This window comes from Misgurnus anguillicaudatus, chromosome 19 (genome assembly GCF_027580225.2).
Source record: "Misgurnus anguillicaudatus chromosome 19, ASM2758022v2, whole genome shotgun sequence".
Taxonomy (NCBI): domain Eukaryota; kingdom Metazoa; phylum Chordata; class Actinopteri; order Cypriniformes; family Cobitidae; genus Misgurnus; species Misgurnus anguillicaudatus.
Window position 1 is genome coordinate 42,967,452 of NC_073355.2, and position 25,706 is coordinate 42,993,157.

The following is a 25,706-nucleotide window of genomic DNA, read 5'->3' on the forward strand; positions in this document are numbered from 1 at the left end:
TAGTGTCCTAAAGTAGATCTAGTGAACTAAACAGTAATGTCATATCTGACAATACAGAACAGTACACAAACATTGATTTTCTCAGCAATAATGCAAACCTCTATACTTGGTTTTGACTGGCTGAGCATATAGTTCGTTTTACCTCCCTCATCATCTATACTTTCTGCTTCTATTTCCCTGCTCTGCACAAAAAAATCTGATGTACATCGACAGGAACCAGTAATAATCGAGTAAGAATAAGATTGATTTAAATTCAGAAGCGTACTTTTGTTTTGTCATGTTTTCTCGCGTGCCTCACATGCTCTTCTGAGTGAGCGGCGGCAGAGTGCTACAAAAAGTAAACACGTGCCCTGTCCCAATATTCACACTAAGCCCTAAGGTCTTCCTCGAAGTGGACACTTGTTGAAAGTGCACTTAGCAGAGTGAAGGGCAGAATTGGGACAGTTTGACACACGTCACTATCTACGTCACTTCTGTCGTGATCTGGGGCTGGATTCACGAAAACATTCTTATGACAAAAAAATTGTAAAGTAGTTTAGATAAATTATAAGAAGTTCGTAACAATGTTTCAAGTGCAATTCTCAAACACTTCTTAATATTCTCAAATATTTACATAAGAATATCTTAAATGTTTGTCTTAAAAGTAAAATGACAAGCTTTGAAATGAATTATTCTACCCTGCTCATGACCCTGCGGATCGATTGCTGGTTTACCTGCTCAGAGCGTTTTCCAGCTGTTAGTAATTTCACAATAAATGTACTATAAAGTAAAATGTTAGCTAATATTATCACTAATGTGTTTTGTGACACAATAACTGAATTAAGCCATTGAACTCTATTATTTTAGGAGTATGAAATTCCTTATTAAACTTATCTTTGTGAAGTAAACATTTTAAATGTTTTCCCTCTGAGTTTTGCCGGCGTCTGACCATAGCAACCGTTTCGCTCCCTCATTGGTTAGCTGTTGGAAATGTGAGGACACTACAAGGATTCTGGGTAATAGCCCATGTTGTGATACGTAATACGTTGTGTACGTAATCAGGAAGTGATGTTGTGTATGATGCATGGATGCTGAGACACGCAGTAAAGTTGTTATAGTTCATCTACCTTGTGGTCGAGTATTACTTCATGGTGGCAGCGGTTAAAACCTTTAATATTAATAGCGTGCACATCCTTGTCAACGCAAGTACAGAAACGTGCAACAAGATTAAACTATATTGACGACCGCGCTGAAGTTTTAACGGAGTTAACAACGCGACTTCACCCGTTAATGTTACACGTGTTGCAGATCGGAGAATGCACTTTGTCCGTGGATAATTGTGAATCGGTCTAAGAAACACAACGAAAGCAAAACGGAACACACAAGGAAAATTTATAACGTGAGTACAGCAAAAAAAAAAAAAAAAAAGTTAAAGAATGGCAGCACATCTACCAATGATGAACTGGTCTGATCCTGATTTAAGTGAGGCAATGTCCTTATTTAAACAAAAAATGAATCTATATCTGGAAGATGAAGAAATAACAGATGCAGATAAAAAAGCTAGGAAAGTGTGTAGAGGTGTCGGAACAAAGCTATAAAGACCCTGTTGAAAGAAAAATCACACAATCTTCCAAAACAAAGATAAATAAACCAATATGCACAACATCTGGAAGGATTATAATTAAACCAGCACACTACGAGGACTATGTACAATGATAAAGAGATAATAATAATAACTGTGTAGAAAGAAATTTCCTGTATATATGTTGAATGTTATATTGGTCAACATTGAAGAAAAAGTGTGTTAATACGTTTTATGTTTTATTAATGATGGTGCTCCCTATACTTAGAACAGGTAAAGACATCATAAGTTTTGCTGATATTTTGAGTGTCTGAGTATGTAAAGAAAGGGGGATGTTGTGATACGTAATACGTTGTGTACGTAAGCAGGAAGTGATGTTGTGTATGATGCATGGATGCTGAGACACGCAGTAAAGTTGTTATAGTTCATCTACCTTGTGGTCGAGTATTACTTCAGCCCATAGCAAAGTGCGGTCTGATGCGCACTTGCGAAAGGGGTGCATTAAGTTCACTTATGATCACCCCTGGAGAGCACCATTAGAGAATCGGGACACACTACGGTCTTGCACCCGTTAGCGAGAGCGCGCATACGAGGGGCACAAGGGCAGAAGTGCGCATAGATATAAAGGCTAGATGGCTCGTCCGCGCTGCTGGCCAATTGAGTGCAACGTCCGCATTTTGGCGGCCATCTTGGGACGGGGCGCTCGCTCGCTCGTGGCATTGAGTTTTAGTGATGCAGGTGCTTTTGGGTGACCGTGGCTTGCTTAGTTTTTTACCGATTTTCAGGCGGTTTGGTTTGTTATAAACGTCAAAGATGTACCTATGACACTGCATACCTATACTAAAAATAAAAAATAAATTCATGAAACATGTTAAAGCATCCAGAATTATAGCCACGTTAATAACGTTTGTAAAAACCCAAACCGTTTGAAAATCGGTAGAAAATTGAGCAAGTTATGGTCATTTAAAAGTACCTGCACCATTAAACTCAATGCTACGAGTGAGCGAGCGCCCTGTCCTAAGATGGCCGCCAGGTGATGCCGTTAGGGACTCCGCCTTGAGCCATCTAGCCTTTATACATATCTATGGAAGTGCGTATATTGGGACAGGGCCACAGAGGCTCCGCTCGCGGACATCGATTTCTGCGTGCTCGCGCCAGTTTGTCTTGTGGGACTGCAACGTGTTTACAAGCGTGAATTACGGTTCATATAGCTCAGTTTTTTGGCGCGATTAACAATGTAAATGAATATACTGGCAAATAAACTTTAAAAATAAACTTAAACTTGAGGCACAGCATAGGACACTGGGTACAACAGATTTACACTGGGGCACGTACAACAGTAAAAGGCGTCTAGACGCCCCTGGTTGGCAGGCTTATTACAATGGATCCAATTCACAATTCCCATACCCTGCCCATTTACCTTTAAAAACGGTGTTTAGAACCATCCTCCCTTGTAAAACAAGTCACAGTATGAAGATGGACCGGGATGAAAAACAATTTCGTTATTTTCGTTATTCGCTTCGATGGCTCCACGCTCTCCGCTTTGAAGAGTTTAAAACTAGCGCTATGATTGGTCGAAGTCGTCTTTTCCCAACAGGTTGCTGCCCAATGCGGTTACATCAATAGACAAGTTGCCTCGTGCGAAATGCACAGACAGTTAAACTCAAAGCCATCAATGGCTTTTCGCGTATTTCGAAGTTACAGATCGTAGCAGCGTAGTTTGATGTCTAAATGCGTATCTGCTACGTAAAATGCCTAAAACTTGGCAGGTCTGAAATAAGTTCTATAGACGGGTTGCACGGCGACGTCACTAACTGGTTGCGCGCGCAACCGAGAGGCAGAAAGAAGAGACGTGCATTGTGTTGTAGGCTAGTAGCGGTGTCTGTAAGTCAAAATGCCAAGGAGTTGTTGCGTGGAAAATAGTACCAACAGAGTCAGTGCTGGGTGCCTGATGTTAACATACCAGTAGATGTGACTTTTACGTTACTAGCATTATAATTATAACATTATAATTCATACATGTATCACAGTAACACTGCAAAAATAAAGACAGAAAAACAGATCCAACTAAAATCAAGTCTTATTTATATCCAAACAATAAAGAACGCTTCAATAATTAAGGTTGTTGCAGTAGCAGATCAGCTCACCAATCGGGCTTTCTGCCTCCTGGATGCGCGCGCACCCTGCAATGTTTGTAAACTTGCAACCCCTCTATTAGACATGCAAAGAAATAAATGCATTTTTTGACACAAAATCCAAACAAATGAGAGCATTAAAGTACCCTACACTTCAACAAAGTTGGGAAAATGGAAAAACCCTGTCTGTTAAAAAGTGACAACAAGCATCTTAAAATGAAGCTGAATGCATGGAATGTGGTGGTCAAAAGCACATACATAGCCTCTCACCATGAAACTTACACTGACTCAGGTAAATGTATCATTCTTACATTTGGTTAATAATTACGTTCGTTTAAAATCGTCTAAAGCGTCAGTATAAATTCTGTTGATAAGTTTGTAGAACAATATCAAACAAGAAAGTTGAACGCCAATAAAAAGGACAAATTAACTCTCTGTACATCAATCATATCAAGACGATAAACACTCAACAATAAACATTACCCTCAGAGTCAGACTGGTTGGTTTGCGCCTTGAGGATGTAGAAAAGAGATTTTCCTCTTCCTATGGTACTGAGGAGACCATTCGGTGTATGAAATACAGTGGATAGCGCTAGAGTAGTTTAAGAGCCATCCCAGAGTAACCAGCTGGCCCTTAAAACATCTTTACTTTCTCCTCATTTGCTTACATTTCTGCAAGTCAAGAAGATATTTTTGTACCCTTAAGTTTTGGTTAATTCACAAAATAATTTCCGATTTTTAAGGTCAGTCTGAGAAGTCAAATATTTTTATTATTGTAGATTACATTTCATATCATATTTTCTTATAAATTATATGGTGTGTCTATGTGTGCACTATAGGTTCCTGTTACTTAAAGAATAAAATTTACTCTTCTCAATAGGACAATTCAGAGGCATGCCATTTGGTCTTCACTTAAAATAGAAGAAGCTGATTTTAGCTGTGATTGTAACCTTGTTTAAACCATGTTTATTTGTTACTCACACCAATGTGAACAATATCAAAAGTAAGGCTTACATTCTTATCATATTGAAACCCCTATTTTGTGAAACATAACTTCATTAAATGTGTTTACATCCATGTATTACAGCATTAAACACAAGTGCAAAGCATCTGGAAATGAATGGCCTGGAAAGATGTGCATCCATCAGGTGAAAAAAAGTAACCAAGTGACACAATCAGTAATGCAATATTGTAATGCATTACTTTTGAAAGTAACTTTTCCCAACACTTCCACCAACCCCTTCATAACAATTATATACACATACACATTCAAAAATATCCTGTTAACAGATGCACAATTGGTTGTCTAAAAATACCATTATAATGTATGTTGATTCATATATGATATAGATTAAACCTCTACAATAACTCTTTTGTTCTTTTGGCCAAAAAACTGTTAAACTCTGGTGTCAATTACATGATTTTGTGATTGTTATTAATGTATTTTATTTGTATGGATGCACAAAAAAAAATTCTTTTATGGGACAAAAATGTATCATCATCATGTTAAAACATAATTATGTTATGTAAACATATTAAAACACAACTTTAAACACTCTTCAAGAGGATGTGATTCTCTCTCCAGGGACGATTTTAAAACAGATATTTATCAGATTTCATGAGAGATCACGACAAATGATGAGTGGTGTAGAGTTTTTACACCAAATATAACCCAAAGAAAAAACAGGATATAGTTTCTCATGAAAAGATTGATCAGTGTAAGAGTAAATATGACACATAGACTCCAGATCATAAAAAGAGACTCGACCCTCCTCATAATCCACAAACACCCCGACTCTCTGAGGCTCGACGCTCAAAGAAAGAGGAACATATGGACTCTCACAAGCCTGATACTTTCCTCCTCTCAAACCCATTGTCCAGTATCCATTCTCAGGATTCAGAAGGATCCAGCCCTTTCTGTTAGCAGATTCTCTGGCCACACCCACAAACCAATCACTTAACCCCTTCACCTCCACCTCATAGTAAAAACACCCTGAAGTGAATCCTTCCTTTCCAAGAACACAGTAACGTATATCAAAGTTATTTTGCATGTTGTTATTCACTTTTTCAGGTTGTTTGTCTGCAAATCGCATTTGTTTCCCATCATCAGACAAAATGAGACGTGGATGAGCTGAATCAGGATCCAGAGTCACATTCACTGTTAAAATATTGAGATTTCTGCTTTACAGATGAATGTTGTAATAATGATGATAATAATATTATTAGTTTGTGTCTTTCTAGAACACAACATCACATTACAGAGAAATAAACAAACTGCATAGAGAAAATGAACTGAAACAAAACAAGACAAATCTGAACAATATATAACAACAAATGAACACACATGAAAAATATAAAGAGGATAACAAACAAATTCAATGTGTCAATAAAACCACATACAGTCTCATCTAACAGCTGTAGATCTATAACACTTTAATGATGTCATCAAACTTTAACTTACCTGCAAATTTTCTTAACATGGGGATTTCTAAAAACAGACAGACAGTGAAAAGTAAAAATGATACATATGATATGACACAAATTGTATTGCAAATTAAAGCACGTTTACTAATAAATAATTTAATAAAGACATTAAAAGTAAACTCACCACTGCCTATTGTCCTCTTCTCTCTAAGTAAAAGTGTCTCATGTTCTGAAGTAAATTCAATTTGTAAAAACATAACAAAATATAGAGGAAATAAAAATAAATTAAAATTAATATTTAAAATAAAAACACAATTACAAACATGAACACACATATTTGCATGCTTTGATGATTCATGTTATGTTTGTGTTTTATTTATGTAGAATTGGATGTGGTGGGGTTTATCAACACACACTGTAAACAAAGATTTGTTGGTTTAACTTACCTGGTTGCCTTAAAGTTTTGATTTTCAAATATTAGTTTATATATATGTAGTGGTGTGGTTCGTCATTTCAAAATATGTGTTCCGCGCGTCATGTACCTGTAAGCGAATGTGCATCATGCTTCTTGTCAAAATAAGTTCCTTCTGAACACATGTCTAAAGGGTTTATAATAAAAGAGACGCCCACATTTGCCAGATATTAACTTACTCTAATCAGAGTTTAGTGTTAAAGGGGTGGTTCAATGGTATTTCAAGCATTCGACTTATTACCTCTTTCCCCGCCAGCGTTTAAAAAAAAAGTTGCCAGCGAGCACCAGCATTTTTCATGATTTTCACAAAAGTTTAATGCCTTCCAGAAAATGTTCTTCTTTAAATATACAGTCTTGTTCAAAATAATAGCAGTACAATGTGACTAACCAGAATAATCAAGGTTTTTAGTATATTTTTTTATTGCTACGTGGCAAACAAGTTACCAGTAGGTTCAGTAGATTCTCAGAAAACAAATGACACCCAGCATTCATGATATGCACGCTCTTAAGGCTGTGCAATTGGGCAATTAGTTGAATTAGTTGAAAGGGGTGTGTTCAAAAAAATAGCAGTGTGGCATTCAATCACTGAGGTCATCAATTTTGTGAAGAAACAGGTGTGAATCAGGTGGCCCCTATTTAAGGATGAAGCCAACACTTGTTGAACATGCATTTGAAAGCTGAGGAAAATGGGTCGTTCAAGACATTGTTCAGAAGAACAGCGTACTTTGATTAAAAAGTTGATTGGAGAGGGGAAAACCTATAAAGAGGTGCAAAAAATGATAGGCTGTTCAGCTAAAATGGATCACCTCCAGGATGATCAAAGACAGTCTGGAGTTACCTGTAAGTACTGTGACAGTTAGAAGACGTCTGTGTGAAGCTAATCTATTTTCAAGAATCCCCCGCAAAGTCCCTCTGTTAAAAAGAAGGCATGTGCAGAAGAGGTTACAATTTGCCAAAGAACACATCAACTGGCCTAAAGAGAAATGGAGGAACATTTTGTGGACCGATGAGAGTAAAATTGTTCTTTTTGGGTCCAATGGCCACAGGCAGTTTGTGAAACGACCCCCAAACTCTGAATTCAAGCCACAGTACACAGTGAAGACAGTGAAGCATGGAGGTGCAAGCATCATGATATGGGCATGTTTCTCCTACTATGGTGTTGGGCCTATTTATCGCATACCAGGGATCATGGATCAGTTTGCATATGTTAAAATACTTGAAGAGGTCATGTTGCCCTATGCTGAAGAGGACATGCCCTTGAAATGGTTGTTTCAACAAGACAATGACCCAAAACACACTAGTAAACGGGCAAATTCTTGGTTCCAAATCAACAAAATTAATGTTATGGAGTGGCCAGCCCAATCTCCAGACCTTAATCCAATTGAGAACTTGTGGGGTGATATCAAAAATGCTGTTTCTGAAGCAAAACCAAGAAATGTGAATGAATTGTGGAATGTTGTTAAAGAATCATGGAGTGGAATAACAGCTGAGAGGTGCCACAAGTTGGTTGACTCCATGCCACACAGATGTCAAGCAGTTTTAAAAAACTGTGGTCATACAACTAAATATTAGTTTAGTGATTCACAGGATTGCTAAATCCCAGAAAAAAAATGTTTGTACAAAATGAGTTTGTACAGTCAAAGGTAGACACTGCTATTTTTTTGAACACACCCCTTTCAACTAATTGCCCAATTGCACAGCCTTAAGAGCGTGCATATCATGAATGCTGGGTCTTGTTTGTTTTCTGAGAATCTACTGAACCTACTGGTAACTTGTTTGCCACTCAGCAATAAAAAAATATACTTAAAAACCTTGATTATTCTGGTTAGTCACATTGTACTGCTATTATTTTGAACAAGACTGTATATGAAAGAACAGACTCTCTGCTTTCAAATAAAAAAGAAAACGTTTCATCCTACCTTCAATAGTTCTCTTTTTATCACCTCTCAAATATGGGTAGGTTTCTTCAAAAACACCAAATTTTAAGCAAAAAGCTGAGATAATTCAATTAGAGATCAGATGCAGAGTGATCTTTAAAACATACACTGAGTTCTTTCTCTTTCACGTGAGGCGTTACTTCCGGGTTGTAAAAGTTGCGGAAGTGCACCACCTGGTGGATAATAGCGGTATTGCGGAAAGCTGGAAATTCTCGTCATTGGCAGGGAAGCGTTTTCTCTTAATTGACAAAATAACTTGTCAATGGCGGGGAAAGAGTTAACACAGTTATAGAGTTGTTTCCTCATGCTTAACGTAGGCAAAGTGTCAAAAAAGCAGTTGGGCGTGTTGCAGAGTATTTCTGTGCCGAATGCACTTTAACAGTGTTTGTACAAGTTTCAGAAGGTTTTTTTTTGATTACAGGTCCAGCTGACGTTTCAGGGGTTTCTATACATATCACATCTTTATATGGGCACTTCTCCTGAAAGACCCCGTCCACCCGTCAATCAGCGGGAGACGCTACAACTTGCAAACATCAAATAACACGATACAGCTTTGTTTTTTTTTTCAAAACTCAACAATGGCACGAAAGAAGAAGTGTGTTTTTGAATGTTATGAGTAGAAAGTCAGCCTTATGAAAACAATAGATATACCTTATTAGGTAACACTTTATTTTACGACCCGCAAAGTACCGCGTAATTAAACCGAATTTACAGCGTACCTATTTGTAACAACGGGGTACCTCTACAGTAGGTACTTGTATAAGGGAATAATATTTTAATATTTTGGGGTAATAAGGGGTAAGAATATGAAGAATTATAAATTATTTATACTCTAAGTATTTTATAACTACAGGGTACCTATTGTAATATTACGTGGTATGTATAACTTAGTAAAGTCTGGGGAAATTATGTTTTATTTTTTTATTTTATTTTATTGTGAATTTTTCATATTGACTACTGAATGTTGTATACAGTCGATGTCTACGAGCCACATCGGCAAATAAATATAACAGCACGTCACTTTTATTTTAGTAGCCTATATTACTTGCTTTTAATAACAAAAGTCCAGCTGATTTAATGTGGTTACCTTTTTTTTTTAAGGTAAGTACAATAAAAATAGCAACTTATTCCCTATTTACCAGGAAACTCTCACATTTGCGGACATATTTGAAGTGGTGTTTTGCAATTTATTTACTTTTTTTTTCAAATGACACAAAAATGACCACAAAGCAGCACGCTATTTGTTTATTTTTAATAAGTGTTATCATTGGTAGAATAAAACTTTGCAACATGTGTAAACACAAGTATTTTAGCCAAATATAATTTATGCAATGGCAAACCAGAATGAAACAACAGAAGATATCAGCTCCCGCTAAAGCAAAAGACGACTACATGCGTAGGCTACGGCGCAGGTGTAGAGCGCGCGGCCATCTGCAGGAGGTTTGCTGGAACGCGATCCTGAGGTGAAATTTAGGGTTTAAAAACTTTCTACCCTGTGGAGTACGGCTGCGAGTGATGTGAGCAGGAATCGCATGCTGAATAAGGTGACTGGTTTTGTTAATACATGACTCAAGCATTTCAAACAATGTTTTTTCAAGAAAGTTGCCAGCTAACAGGTAAGCTAGCACATAAGTTAGCCTAAAGTTATTAACTGGCTCAGAGAACTCTGTTTCTGTCAAGGCACAGTGAAGAAACCTTTACTGAAGGCTTTCATTTATGTTTTTATATGTAATGCAGAACAGCATTTGTGAGACGACATCAACTCAACATCCGAGTGGACAAGAACACCAACAGAGGAAGCCAGCCGCAAAAACAACGAATAATTGTCATGACTTTTTATTTAAAATAAAAGTTATGTGATAATAAACATTAAGTGTTGGCTTAATTATAGTGTTTTAAAGATGTTTTGAAATAAGTTGTTTTAAAATAAAAATAACAATATTCTGTATGTTTATGGTATTTACCCTATAACATTTATAACAAGAGGTGAACAAAGCACCACTTTAGTTTACAGCCCGCAAATATGAGAGTTACCTGGTATATACACAGAACTAGCGGGGAATAAGCCCCACTTTAATTTACAGCCCGCAAATATAAGAGTTACCTGGTAACTCCTGTATACATATACAGATCAAAGAGGTACAAGTTGCTATTATTTTTATTGTGTGTTATATTTTATTTGCCGACGTGGCTTGTAGACATCAACTGTAGCCTATACAATACACTTCATCAGTTAAGTAGCATATATGAAAAAAAAAATTACACATAGACCATATTACCCATAGACGTAAGTCATATACCACGTAATATTACAATAGGTACCCTGTAGTTATGAAATACTTAGAGAATAATTTTCCATATATTCTTACCCCCTTATTACCCCAAACTTAAAATATTATTCCCTTATAACTACAAGTATGTACTGTAGAGGTACTCTGTTGTTACAAATAGGTACGCTGTAAATTCGGTTTAATTACGCGGTACTTTGCGGGTCGTAAAATAAAGTGTTACCGTTTATTATCCGGGGTAGCAGCGGAGTTTTGCGTGTGTGTTTGATGCAGTGGATTTTCCAAACCGCGAGTTGCATGCGATACGTAAGACTTCTGTCTTATGTTGGAAAACAGACGTGTGCATAATATAAATGACACGAACATGTAGTGAATCATAAGTTAAACAGTGTTGTATAGTGTTGCATGACTCGTACTCGCTCCTCCCGCGGTAGTAACTCCTTCATTTTTTGTACATTATCAGAAAGATTCGATAAAGCTAATTTTTCTTTTATAAATCTGTTTAAACTAAAGACACTTCGGAAATATAAAGGATGTCATACTACTCTATAGGTACTCCAGATTAACATCAGAAATGCAGAAACAGCGTGTGTTACATGAGCTTTAAGTTAGTGTCTTGCAAGTATTTTGTAAACTTGAGCGTCCCTTTTGTCATAAAACCTTTCGACGTGTGTGCAAGCAGGCACGTATTTTGAAATGACGCATGATGCACATGGTTTACTTGACGCAATGAACACATATTTTGAATTCGCCCCTAGGAAGAGAAGTCATCTGCCGCCACTGGTTGAACCAACAAATCTTTTTAATAATGTTGATCTAAATCAAACGATAGATGTTTGTCATAATGACTGGATGATATTCTTTTTTCAGCAATAACATTCACCGAGTGTTTCCTGACAATTAATTTGGATCAGCACAATAGTTTTTCTGCATTAATCCTCACACACAAAACTGCTAATGAGGCTGTTTATGCGTTGTACTTAGATGTGTTTTGATCGATTAGATCACAAGTGGATGACAAAGACACATCCATGTTTATACCTGGTGTTTAAATCCATCAATTCAAATTTTGTCCACTTTTGAACATTTCTGCCCTGATTACTGAGGGGGTGGTCTGTGGGTGAGTCTCTCTACTTTCACGTAAAAGCGAGCAGGAGAATTTACGGGTTTAAAGGGATAGTTCACCCAAAAATGAAAATTCTATCCTCACTTACAGTACTTATGCTGCCCAGAGCCCATCCGAACCAGTGGGACGTGGGACTTATTCTTCCTAAAGTGTACTAGCTACTACTTCAAAGCGTTCCAGGCAATTGAAGTGGAATGTAAACAGAAGACATGGACGACCGCGGCGCTAAGCTTTATGCTAACAGATAATAATGGCATAATTTCATGCCATAATATAAAAAACAAGTTTTGTTAAAATAACAGTGTCTGAAATAACCCAACAAGCAGAGAGGTACAGCCTATTTGTTGAAGCTTTACTTCTCACAGCGCAAGACTCCATGGGCGCCCCCATTATCCTCCAACTTAATTTTGCGAGATTGGGGTAAGTCGAACTCCCCCGAGTTCGCCGGTAGGAGGTTCCACTTCAACAGGCATTCCAGTGCACTTTTCCTAGTTGGAGGTAAGATAGGTCCCACGTTCCACTGGTTTGGATGGGCTCTGGAACGCAGCATTATACTTATGTTGTTACAAACCTGTATAAATGTCTTTGTTCTAATGAACACGAAGGAAGATATTTTTAGGAATGTTTGTAACCAAACCGATCATGAGCCCCATTTACTTCCATAGTATTATTTTTCCTATTATTAATGTTACAAAGAATCTTTTTAGAAATTGCTGTAGTTATGCAGCTGTTTGCCAGTAACTTACTGTCGATTTAAATGTATGTTATTTACTGGCAACAGTTTGTTCAAAGTTAAATGAACATTAAAATGTTTAATTCTGTATGACAAAGACTTGTTCATCTTAAATGTTCGTTTAACTTTAAACAAACTGTTGCCAGTAAATAACATACATTTAAAACTACAGTAAGTTACTAGCAAACAGCTGCCAGTAATGCTGAAATTTCTACAGGAGCTTTTAACAGTGTTCTTCAAAATATCTTCATTTGTGGTCATCAGAAAAAAGATATGTATATAGTTTTGTAACAACATGAGGGTAAGTAAATGATGAAAGCATTTTATTTAATTTTTTTGGTGAACTATCCCTTTAATTTGATGCACTCTAATATTATGTCAGCATCTGCTGCTTGTGTTAGTAAACATGTTGTACACCCTTTTGTCCATGTATATGTAATATATGTGTAAAAACATGATATTTCAGAGCAATTGATGAAATCAGCTCGCGCAACTTTTACATGCTCGCAAAATAAAACGAATGAAAGACACTGAGAGCAGTGGCTTTGGTTTTATCAATAAAAGCCTAAAGACCATGTCGACCATGCTAGAAGTCATGTCCAATGGAAAACATTGTGCTCGATACATCATATTAGATCAATAGGCGAGCAGATGATCATTTGTGGCTGCTCGACCACATTCGATCACATGAGCATCCAAACCACAAAAGTTGAAGGCATTTTCAACTAGTTCTGATTGTGGTTGAAAGTGGACAAGCTCAAAACATTTCACATCTTTTTTACACCTGTATTTAGCATCGTCCACTAGTAATCTGATCGACCAAAAAACCAAATGTAAACAAATTTATGTTCATCAATATTCCTGAGATGTCTGATTTGAGATCATGTAAAAGTATCTTAGTCAGGTTGAGGTAGACCCTAGGACACTTCAAAAATGTTTCAAAAGACATAAAACAAATAAACACACAGATATGCTTTAATTATAAAGCAAAACATTTATGTGTCTGAATAACTGTAAAATCAATGCTTTTATATATTGATTATATAGGGGCGGTTTCCCGGACAGGGATTATCTTAATCCAGGACTAGGTCTTAGTTTAATTAGGAAATATAACTAGTTTTAACAAACATGCCTTACTAAAAACATTACGTGTGTGCATTTTGAGGCAAAACAAAGGGCTCTGATGTATTTTAAGATATGTCAGTGCAAGTTGTTTTCAGTTTGGACAACTCTTAAAAATGTTTTAGTCTAGGACTAGTCTAATCCCTGTCCGGAAAACCGCCCCATAGTGTTTATTAATCAAATACTTAATTAATTAAAACAAAAATCAATAACATAAATAACCAACAGACAAAATTACCATTTTTTATTCTCCTCTCTTCACTTTGTAGTCTCTTTGTCTCAATCTGTAGTTCTAAAGAAAAAAATAAACAATAAAATTTAGTTTGGTTAAATCATACCAGAGTTCAATAGCTTAGTTGGTGCAGTTCATTTGGGCAGGTGAGAATGCAGCAATCAAACTCGGGTGCACACCAAAAGTGAACCAAACAAGCGGACAGAGACCTTGAAAATAAGCGGTTCTTGGTGGTGAGAATGCGATCCAAACTTCGATCAGACCTAACTGCAAAAAGCGCTGCACATTTTTTAACTAACTCAGCTCCGCTGTGGATTATGGGATAAGGAAATGTTTGTTGACAGTAAGCACGAGCAACAAAAGCCTGCGGACAAACTTCGCCGTTTGCAGTGCATTAAAACATTATTTTAAGCAGCATCCGCACTTCATTCTTGAAATGAATAGTTTCCTAAAATGATGTATACAAACTATGTAGTATATAATGACCACGAATACAATGAGAACACGCAGTCGTCTCTCCATACTATATAAAAAGCAGCCTGATGTCTGCTGTATTTTCCACCTCTTTTGTTTACTTCTGAATGCTGTTGGAATTTCCCGCACGTTGATTCTGACTAATCGAAAAGTTGTTTAGGAAATATATTCAAAAACATGTGGCCAACGAGTGATGCGGATGTTATCACATGACTGCGTTTTAGTTTGTTTTAACTGGTCCAGACCGAAGCAAGTAGTGTGCTATGAAAAGAAACCAAAACTGCTAAAAAGGTACAATGTATCCTTTTTGCTTTTGGTCCAGACCAAATGAATCAAACCCTTATTTGCAGTAACGACGAATGAAATTGGTCTTTGCTCTTACTGCTATGTAAGTAGTGAATCAACCAAGGTGCAAGCACAACTGGCTTTTAAAAGGATTGGGAAATGAGACTCCAATTGGTATATTGCATGTTACCCACAAAACACACCTATCATTAAGACAATAGGTACAACTCATGGATTCAGACAGGCCCTAAGTGGACCTGTTCCATGCACTTTGATTGTTAAAATAGGGCCCTATTTTAAAATAGCACACACATTATCATTAATATAGCAAAACAAACATGAAAGTCACCTTTCTTTTTATGGACAAACACAGCAATCAGTATTCCAGTGATCACGATGTACAAAACAGCTCCACATGAAATTAGGATCACAGATGACCTCAAAGAGTTAAATATTTTACCTGTAAAACAAAACTGATGTGTTTATTAACTGAGCTCACTGTGCAGTCAAAATAACTTACTGTTGGATTCAATATAAAAAACCTGATAAAGTTGTATAGTAGGGGAGAACTGGGGCCAAAATAACATGGGACAAAAGTAACAAAGCGATTATCTCCGAGCCCTGATAACATTTGCATCCCAAACTATGACAGCATCTTTACCACACAAACCCTTGACAGCGCTGGCAAATATAGCGTTATTTACTTACCGTTTTCCGCATGTAGATCCAGAAAGGTGTTTTCAACCATGATAAGTAAATTCCTAAATCTGTCATTTTTTTCTTATAACACGTGTTTTTCATTTCATGATCAATCTACAAGTCATTTAGTGCTCTAACACATCCTGAAGTTTGATTTCTGTGAGTTTTTCAAAATAAAAGTAAATTATATTTAAATGTGAGAAGATCCTAGCCTGGGTTTCCCCATGCTGCCTTGTGCGCAAATGTATTTACACTGCAAGTCTAGCATGGAAACTATGGACCTTTTTTGCCCCTGAAATTGGGAACCAATCACAGAACGGGGAGGGGGCAGCAATGACGATGACGATGTCTATGCGACACACCGAAGCAGTTTTGTTTATCTAACACGGCAGCAGACGCGAAGCTACATTTCAATGCAGCCTTAGATTCAAAGTAGTTTTGAACGCAAGTTTATTTAAAAAAGTTTATTTAAACAATTTCATATCCAAGAAGGATGTTTGGATATGGCAAGACATGAGAGCCACTTAGTTTTATAGGACCAACCTGCTAGGCATCGTCGTCGACGAAGTACATTTAACTTATAAATGGTAAGTGGTATTTATTAATATCATATTGTCATTATGCTTGTACTGTGGTTGTCATAGTGCCACTAAAATGTGCTGCTTTTCAATACAATATACAGCTACCGGTTTAGTTGCATAGCTTTCAGCTGTGTGCACACGTATCGCTAAAAGTTGTTTATGTTTGAATTTATGTCACTCTACATTCATCATCTGGTATAATTGAAGCGATTGGCTATGAGCTATGTACAGACGCATTTGATAGACATTCGTAGCGTCCAATAAACGGCTCTGGGCATTCGTAAACCACGCCTCAAATACGAGAAAAAAGAAATTTAAGACATAATTTCCTGGCCGTTAAAAATGTCACAATACCAGTCATAACACACGTGCAAACATCATGTTGCGTGAATCGTTTAAATAATCTCCTTCCAAAACTTTGCGCCTGAAAGGGAAACTCCTAGAAATGCATATGCAATAAGGTGAGTTGCAAAAATAACTAGACCACACCTTTCAGTGCTAATTATCCACTGTCTTCAGTTAATCTGTCAGTAAAGCTTTTAAATTGTCAAAGCAAATTGCCAAAATATTAACCTCTAAACTTTCTCTCAAGCACACTGTATCTCTCCTGAAACCTCTTTATTTAATATCATTGATTTTATTAACTTGAATTATGATTTTTTTTGTGTGTACTATACTGCATCAAATCATCATAAGACCAGAGGAAAATAAACATCATCATAGATATGTATAAAGGCTAGATGTCTTACGGCGCAGTCTCTAACGGCATCACCTAGCGGCCATCTTACCTCAGACAGCTCGCTCACTTGTAGCATTGAGTTTAATGGTGCAGGTACTTTTAAATGACCATAACTTGCTCAATTTTCTACAGATTTTCAAACGGTTTGTTTTTTTACAAACTTTGGCTATAATTCTGGATGCTTTAACATGTTTAATTAATTTTTTAATTTATTTTTAGTATAAGTATGCCGTGTCATAGGTACATCTTTGACGTTTATAACAAACCAAACCGTTTGAAAATCGGTAAAAAATTAAGCAAGTGGTCATTTAAAAGTACATGCATCATTAAATCTCAATGCTATGAGTGAGCAAGCCCCCTGTGGTAAGATGGCTGCCAAAATGCAGACGTTCCACTCAATTGGCCAGCAGCGAGGGCGAGACATCTAGCCTTTATACATATCTATGAACAACATAACCAGTATCTGTGTGTGTGTGTGTGTGTGTGTGTGTGTGTGTGTGTGTGTGTGTGTGTGTGTGTGTGTGTGTGTGTGTGTGTGTGTACCTGGTAATTATCACGTTGTGGGGACCAATTGTCCCCACAAAGATAGGAATACCAGTATTTTTGTGACCTTGTGGGGACATTTTGATGTCCCCATGAGGAAACAACCTTATAAATCAAACAAAATTATGTTTCTTGAAAATGTGAAGTAGGAGAATGTTTTCTGTGATGGTTGGGGTTAGGGAATGGGGTAGGTAAGGGGGAATAGAATATACAGATTGTACAGTATAAAATGCATTACGTCTATGAAATGTCCCCACAAAACATGGAAACCAGAATTTGTGTGTGTGTGTGTGTGTGTGTGTGTGTGTGTGTGTGTGTGTGTGTGTGTGTGTGTGTGTGTGTGTGTGTGTGTGTGTGTGTGCATGTGCGTGCGTGCGCGTGTGTGTGGGTGCGTGTGTGTGTGTACGTACTTGATATAATAATCTCAGTCTCCAGTATGAGTTTTGTCAGTTTGACCCTACAGTGATATTTACTGTCTCTGTTATAAACAGTAATCATTTGTTTCACTCTGAATCCATCTGTCTCTTTCTGTTTGTCTGTATTTTCAGATGTCAAAGTGACTCCTTCACTGTCCAGCCACACAAGTTCAGGTTCAGGGTACCAGCCTTTAGATTCACACTGTAGACGAAGTCCACCAAAAACATCAAGTTCATCTACAGTGATGAGTGGAGGACTTCCCGCAGCTACACACAATAAGATTACGATTTTTATTCGGCCTATAAAACTCATTTTCATTCTGGCTTATTGATATTGTAACAACAGAAGAAAAATCATTGAACAGTTTCATGTGAGATGTATCTTAAATAAACTCATTCTGTGTTAGTTTTCAGCAGTTTGCTTACCTTCAACTCTGAGATTAACAGTGATGTCATCATACCAGGTTTTGGACTGAATAAAACACTTGTAAAGTCCTTCATCAGAGATCTGAACTCTTGAAAGTTTGAGTGATGTGTTTCCTTTCTGTAGTTCATCTTTAAACAATTCAGTTCTTTCTCTGTACGACTGAAGCTGATTTGTGTTTTTATCTTCATGATCTTCATAGAGATGAACTACTGAGCCTTTGAGATCAAGTCTAAACCACTCGACTCTCATGTTTACAGCACTGATATTATGTTTAAGAGAACAGGGCAGAATCACATCTTCACCAGATACAGCGAGGAGAGGAGCAGCAGGTGCAGCACCATGCTGATCTGTTACAAGAGACGAAAAAAAACATCTCCAGTTACATATGTAACCCTGGTTCCCTGAGAAGGGAACAAGACACTGCTAGCCATAGCAACGCTTTGGTGAACGCCTTCGCATGACTGATCTGCAGCATGTGTAACAAATAAACAAATGATTATGAGAGGGATGCCGTGCGGACCAGGGGTATAAGAGGGCATCACAAACAAACACTCACTACCAAGTGCCAAAGCAAGTGCCTACAGGGATGCAGGGAGTATGGCATGGAGACGCATCGTCTTGTTCCCTTTTCAGGGAACCAGAGTTACATACATAACCTGAAATGTTCCTTTTCGAGGGAACTTGAGCTGCGTCGCCAATAGCAATGCTTTGGGGAATGAGATGCCCACGCTTCCATACTACCAAATGCCAAATAGAAGGTATAAGCTGAACACAGTCAAGGCAACAGTATCTGGGACCCTAAGGAGGGGCCTATGTCTAGGTTATAAAACCTGACAAATGTGAGAGGTGAAGACCAACAGGCCACATCACATACCTCCTGGAGTGAAACCCCTGACCCTTAGGCCTTAGAGGCAGCCATACCCCGGGTAGAGTGGGCCTTCACAGGAACAGGTGATGGTATACCATGATGTTTATAAGCAAGTAAGATAGCATTCACTATCCATCTGCTCAGAGTTTGAGCAGGTCCCATGTGGGCACCATAGTGCAGCTAACAGGTCTCAACTGTGAGTGCCATGAAGAAAGTGAACCACCAATGTGTGTCAACACAGTAATGAGCCTTCCAAAGGATTATGGTAGGCAGAAACTGCTGCCTCATAAACCTTAAAGCTGAAGTTGGAAAGATTTTTTGCTCTGATAGAACAACATAAATTAGATTGTTTAAGAAAAAAAATGTAATTCTTCCTCCACCTAGAGTCTGTTATTTGTTTGGCAAAAATCCACCGCTTCCGGTTCATCTGGTCGAATCAGCGCAAGACTGTGTAAATCTGCTTAATCAATGGTACAGGAAAAAGTTTGTATCTTTCAAGAAGACTTTTTATGCAAGACAACGCTCCATCTCATGCATCAAAGTACTCCACTGCATGGCTGGCCAGTAAAGGCCTTAAAGAGTAACTAAACCCTAAACCAACTTTTTTTAGTTAATGATCTGTAAGAATGATGCTTTATTAGTGCTGTTCATTGATTTTATTAAGTTATTTGACATTTGGATATAAAGTGTTTCAATACTGCAATATATGGTGTAAAAACGTCTGAGTGCTGCCCTCTTCAGGTTGAATGGTGGCTACTGCAGTTGAATTTTCCTATTGGATGTTGGGTCCAAAAAATGACTCGTGACGTAAGCAGGTTCAAGCTCACCACGCCCTTCTTATGATCTCACCACACATTTGGTACTAGCTTAGTTCGTCCCCTCTATCTCCGTTGGGATCTGCCCACTTTTCTTGCATTTTTCAAATATTGCCAGTGGGCGGAGTCAGGCTCTGACCAGGGGTTTAGTTACGCTTTAAAGATGAAAAACTAATGACATGGTCCCCTTCTTCACCTGACTTAAACCCTATTAAGAACTTTTGGGCCCTTCTTAAGCAGGACATTTACAGTGAAGGTAAACAGTACACCCTCTCTGAACAGTATCTTGATTCTGATTCTGACCAGATCAAGAAACTGACTGACTCTGTGAAAGGAAGGCTTGTGACTGTTATCGAAAAGAAGGGTGGTTATATTGGTCACTAAGTTTTTTTTGTTTGTTTGTTTTTTGAAATTTCAGAAATGTTTATCTGTAAATTTAGAGTTTGTTTATTATTCTCACTTTAACAGGTGAAAAAACAAGTGAGATGGGAAAATCTTTGTTTTTCATGTAGTTGCATAATAATTCTGCACACTAATAGTTGCCTAATAACATTGCACATAAAAATATTCTCTTAAGAAAGCCAAAACTTCACTTTTACTGCTTAAATGTTCAGGTTTGAGGGTTAATTAACATTTTGAATTGACCAAGAGCACTGTAGTTGTACAATAACAAAAGGAATCCTCAAAAATACAACTTGCCTAATTATTGTGCACACGGTGTATAATTCAGAATGTGAATGTCCTTCATGCGTAGGGGGGCCAAGGCTGCATCTACACATTTCTGAATATAGAGGGTGATAATGCCAGGGAGAAATGCAAACCTCAGGAACTTCCTGTGTTGAGGAAGGATGGGAATTTTTGATGTCTATGGTACAGAACCAGTCCCCTGACTTTATATGTGTGACAATGTGCTTGATTGTCAACATTTAGAACTTTAAGTACATAACTGAGCGGTTTAATTCTCTGAGATCTAGAATGGGACAAAACCCCTATCCTTCTTTGGAACAATGAAATAATGGCTGTATAACCCTGTGAATGCTCTCTACAGCCCCCTTGCACAAGAGCGATTTTACTTCTTGTTCCATAACCAGAGCCTGCTTTTAGGCAGCATGCCAGAAAATCAAGGTGGGTGACAATGAAACAGAATGTTTTAACCATGCTCGACTGTGCACAGGACCCATTTAGATATATTTACCAGACGTTTCCATGCCGCAATGTAATTTACGTAGAGGACAAGTCACTTGAGACTTGGCTCTGGTGTGCTTAGAGAACTTTGTGAGATGGAGACTGACCAGCCCTTCCGCACCACGTCATGACGCACAGAGGGCACCGAGACACAAGGGACACCATAAACTGAGGTGCATCCTCATCTTCGCCCATCGCTACATCTGATGCTAGGATCGCTTTTTTGCCGAAGCCTCCTCTGTACAAGTGACTACAGGATGGCTGGGGCTGTTCACGCTTGGCAGCCCCATAGCGATCTCAACAATGAAGATACTTTCTGAACGCTGCAGCCTGCTTTTGCGTCTCCTGGAATCTTTCGACCATGGTATTAACAGCATTGCTGAAAAGACCATAGGGAGCCATCAGGGCATCAATAAGTAAAACTTTGAAGGCAGAGTTTATGTCAAACAGATTCAGCCAAAGATGCCCCCTCACAGGAGGCAGGAGTAATGGCTCCCACCACACCAGAGGGAGGAACAGATGCCGTTGAGGAGGGGAGAGAAACCGTCCCCGTCTCCTAGGTGAGATCCATCTGTGACAGAAGTAGGACGGAAGCCGTGAGGGGCATGAGCCTAAGCACCCTTCTTGAAGAGCTCCAGGCGGGAAGCGAGAAGACATACTTCTGATATGCATAGGTACACATACAGTTTACTTGCTGAGGCACAAAAAGTGAGTGGGTTAATTCCGCTCATCTCAACATTAATTTATTTGTTACGTCTGCTTCAGATCAGTCATGCTGAAGGCATTCCCCAAAGCATTGCTTTGGCGACTCAGCTCGAGTTCCCTCAAAAGGAACAGGTCTGAACTTCTGTAGAGGTCTTGTGCGGTTTTCATTCCGCAGGTAACAATTCATGTAAAAATTATGACATTTTTGTAACAATGACCATTGTAAACATTCTGGTATTATCTAATTGTAATATTTACTTTTTACATGTACAAACATGTCAGTTTGTTATAATGTGTAAATATTTACCTGCTCTTGAATCTGTGATTCCAATAATAATCATCATAGTCACACAAATGAAATCCATCACTCCATAACACAGATTCTCAAAAATCTGAGAAAAGAAAAAAATGTTTTTAGACAAACACAAATCAGTATGTCACAATTGATTAACCTTTGTTTATGTTTCAACACATACATGCTTTAACAACAAAGAACAACAGCTTTCAATTCTGACTTATGTGTTTTGTACCCAAATGCACATAAGTGAATCAAACTGATCCTACAGATTTTAAGTTTTTCATGTGTAAACAATAAATGCATCAGGACACAGCTCATCATTCAACACTTCTAAGCCAATAGTCTCAATGTGCCCACATTAGATAGGAGTATTAAAATACAAATGTGTTGTTCAATTGAGTTGGAATATTGTCTATGTTAAAACAGGTAAAAAAATGAATGTGACAGATTCTCTAATTTTGTATCATGTTCATCTTTTAATGTTAAGACATTTCTTGACTCCACAGCAAACAGAGGAATTTTGCCTGTAATTTCCCAATACTTATGAGGGGCAACATACACAAACAGTACAGAAAAAAGAATACAAACACAGAATAGACAAGCATTTCAAATTAACTCATTAACTCTAGTCTCAATATTGATGTAGCGTATAGCTGAAATATCAGACATGACTGACAAGAGTTTTGCATTCACTATAAAGTTAGAATCTCCTAAGATGGTCTGAGGACATTGACAGTTTACACTTACATAATAGAAAATGATTTTAGACAAAACTCATGTTTTCTTATGTTGTGATTCATATCCACGTCACCCAACACTGTTTATATTCTGCGTGTATCTACATAAGCTACAAGTAAAACAGCATCAGACAATTCAGTTTTTACAGCGATCTGAAGAATTAATTCAAACTGATTTGCGAACCAATTCAAAATGTTTGTCCCATTTGTAAAGAATCAACTCAAAAGACTCATTTATTTGCAATACTTTGTAAAGAATCAACTCAAACGAGTCATTAATTTGCGAATGCCCCAGAAACACAAGACAGCAATTTAAAAATAAAATAAAAATTTCATAATTATTTAAAATACAGCAACGAAGGAACCCTGGACAGTGTAAACACAGTAAAAGTACAATTTATTTTTTCCACCTCGGAAGAGCAACTTGAGTCAAGAAGGGCATATGGGCAGTTGCCCGGGCAACCTGAGCAACCCCCCTGTGCACGTCCCTGGATATTGATGATCTATTGAGTTTTTATTTTCTCTGTACTAATGCTCTGGACACTGTTGCACCTCTGAGACATAAATGTCAGAAACATAAATGTGAACCTTGGCTGAATAGCAACACTCGCCAATTAAGACAACTTTGCAGAAGAGCGGAGCGTAGATGGAAAAAGGACAGGCTGCATGTGTCCTATGGAATTTTATGGGATTCCTTAAAGATATCAGATCCTACTAGCCACCCTATCGTCGCTGGGGATCATTGGTACTCTTCTTCAATGGTTTAGATCTTATCTCTTCGATAGATCCTTTAGGTTGTCATGGAGGGACACGTTGTCCACAGCCCACCAGATGGTCACTGGGGTTGCAAAAACGTAGTTGATTGTATTTCTGTCAAAACCCAAAATAAAGCACGCTCTATCCATTTAACTGGCCAATACAACCATCTCTCTTTCCAAAACTGGCAGAAACGTAATCTTTGACAACCTACTGTCTTTCACTTATTACATTGCAAATACAGTGCGATCATGTTGATTTACATTATACAATATCAGGAAGATATTGTATAATGCATAAAAGATAAAAGCCCCTTCCTTATGAAGCATGCTGCACAACTCATGATCCAAGCTCTGGTAATCTCTTGGCTGAACTACTGCAATGCTATCCTTGCTAGCCTTCCTGCACAGAGCATCAAACCACTCCAACTGGTTCAGAACACAGCAGCCCGACTCATCTTCCAAGGGCCCAAAATGACTCATTTAACACCACTCTTCACCTCTCCACTGGCTACTTATTGAAGCACGTGTCAGGTGTAAGTCACTACTGCTCACTTACAGAAATTTCACTGGCACTGCACTCTTCTCTCTCTCAACAGGTGTAGTCGACTGTACACTTGTAACTCGGTATAAGCACCTTTTGTATTATTGAGTCCTTGTATTATTGAGTCCAAATCACTTGATTGTTTCCTTATCTTTGTAAGTCACTTTGGATAAAAATGTCTGCTAAATACCTAAATGTAAATGGGAACCAATTCCTAGTGGTCCAATACCGTGCAATCATTAAAATGCCCTCTTCATACTCCCTGACTTTGCACAGAGCCTGTGCAAGAAGGCGCACTGGGCGGAACACATATTTCCACAGACCTTGCAAACCGTTGTGTGCCAGTGCTTCCATACAGAATGTTCCCTCAGTTAATGAATAAAACAGGCAACAATTGGTTGTCTCTGAAGAAGCAAACAGATCTATCTGCGCCTTGCCGAAATGTTTCCAAATCAGCTTAAGTGACTGGGTGTGGAGTCGCCAATCACCGGGACTTTCTGTTTGTGAGAGTGGGTCTGAGGCTATATTGAGCGACCCCGGGATATGATTGGCACAAAGGGACCTCAAATTCTTTTGACTCCATAAGAGGAACTAACAGGTGATATGTGAGAGGTGACAAAAGAACAACCAGCTTTGGCGATTGATTACGCATCAGTCACAGTATTGTTGGTATGAACTAAAGTATCTTTGCCCTGGAGCTCGTTGCTGAAACAGATAAGAGAAAGATGTATAACGTGTAGTTCTGGGCAGTTTATGTGTAAATGGTGAGGCATCTGTGCATACAATGGCATACCTGGAGACCTGTCTGAGAGGCACACCGGCCCGGAGAAATGATGGGTCTGACCACGGAGCGAAGGTTAGTCAGCACGCCGCTGTAATAGTTGGGGGGTGCAGCACATTGTGCCACGCTCTCCTCGGCACTCGATCGCAAAGCCAATGCTGAAGTGGTCTTATATGGAGCAGCCCGAGCAGTGTCACGGCTGCTCCTGCTGCCATATGCCCCAGGAGCCTCTGAAATTGTTTCAGTGGGACAGCATTCTTGCCATTGAATGTATTTAGACAAGTCAGGGTCAACTGTACACATGCTTCTGTTAGACGTGCTGTTATAGTCTAATTGTTTTGATTCCATACCGAGATCCTCTGCATGAGGCAGAGTTTGCTCTTTTCCCAGTTGATCCAAAGCCCCCACGACGAGCTAGGTGTTTTAGAACTAAATCTCTGTGATTGCAAAGCGCCTGACCAGACTGTGCTATTATCAACCGGTTGTCTAGATATGCCAGAATGCACACACCCCTCTCTCTCAGGGGTTTTAAAGCCCCCTCCGCTACTTTTGTGAAGACACAGGGAGAGAGAGAAAGCCTGGATGGTAAGACTTTGTACTGATATGCCTGCCCCTCAAATGCAAAGTGGAGAAACGGCCTGTGTCGGGGAAGAATCGAGACATGAACGTACGCGTCCTTAAGGTCAATGACTGGAAACCAATCGTGTGGATGAAAACATGGAGATATGCTTTATGGCGACAGCATTTTGAACTGCATCTTGTGTAGTGATCGGTTGTGTAATGTAGGTCCAGGATTGGTCACAACCCGCCACTTTTCTTGGGTAC

The 25,706-nt window shown here is 38.4% G+C and overlaps 2 protein-coding genes across 2 annotated transcripts in view; both read right to left on the bottom strand.

The window, feature by feature from the left end:
• Positions 1–25,706, bottom strand: part of LOC141351161 (uncharacterized) — a 510,144-nt gene that overhangs the window by 314,544 nt on the left and 169,894 nt on the right. The gene's annotated exons all lie outside the window — the stretch shown is intronic.
• On the bottom strand, positions 4,826–22,157 carry LOC141350858 (butyrophilin subfamily 1 member A1-like). Its single transcript, XM_073856694.1, has 8 exons — positions 22,074–22,157; positions 18,193–18,540; positions 17,761–18,033; positions 15,138–15,248; positions 14,036–14,089; positions 6,304–6,348; positions 6,157–6,183; positions 4,826–5,853 (listed from the first exon to the last, which is right to left on the bottom strand). The coding sequence occupies exons 1-8, from the start codon at positions 22,129–22,131 to the stop codon at positions 5,312–5,314; spliced, it is 1,458 nt and encodes a 485-aa protein (XP_073712795.1). The 5' UTR covers positions 22,132–22,157; the 3' UTR covers positions 4,826–5,311.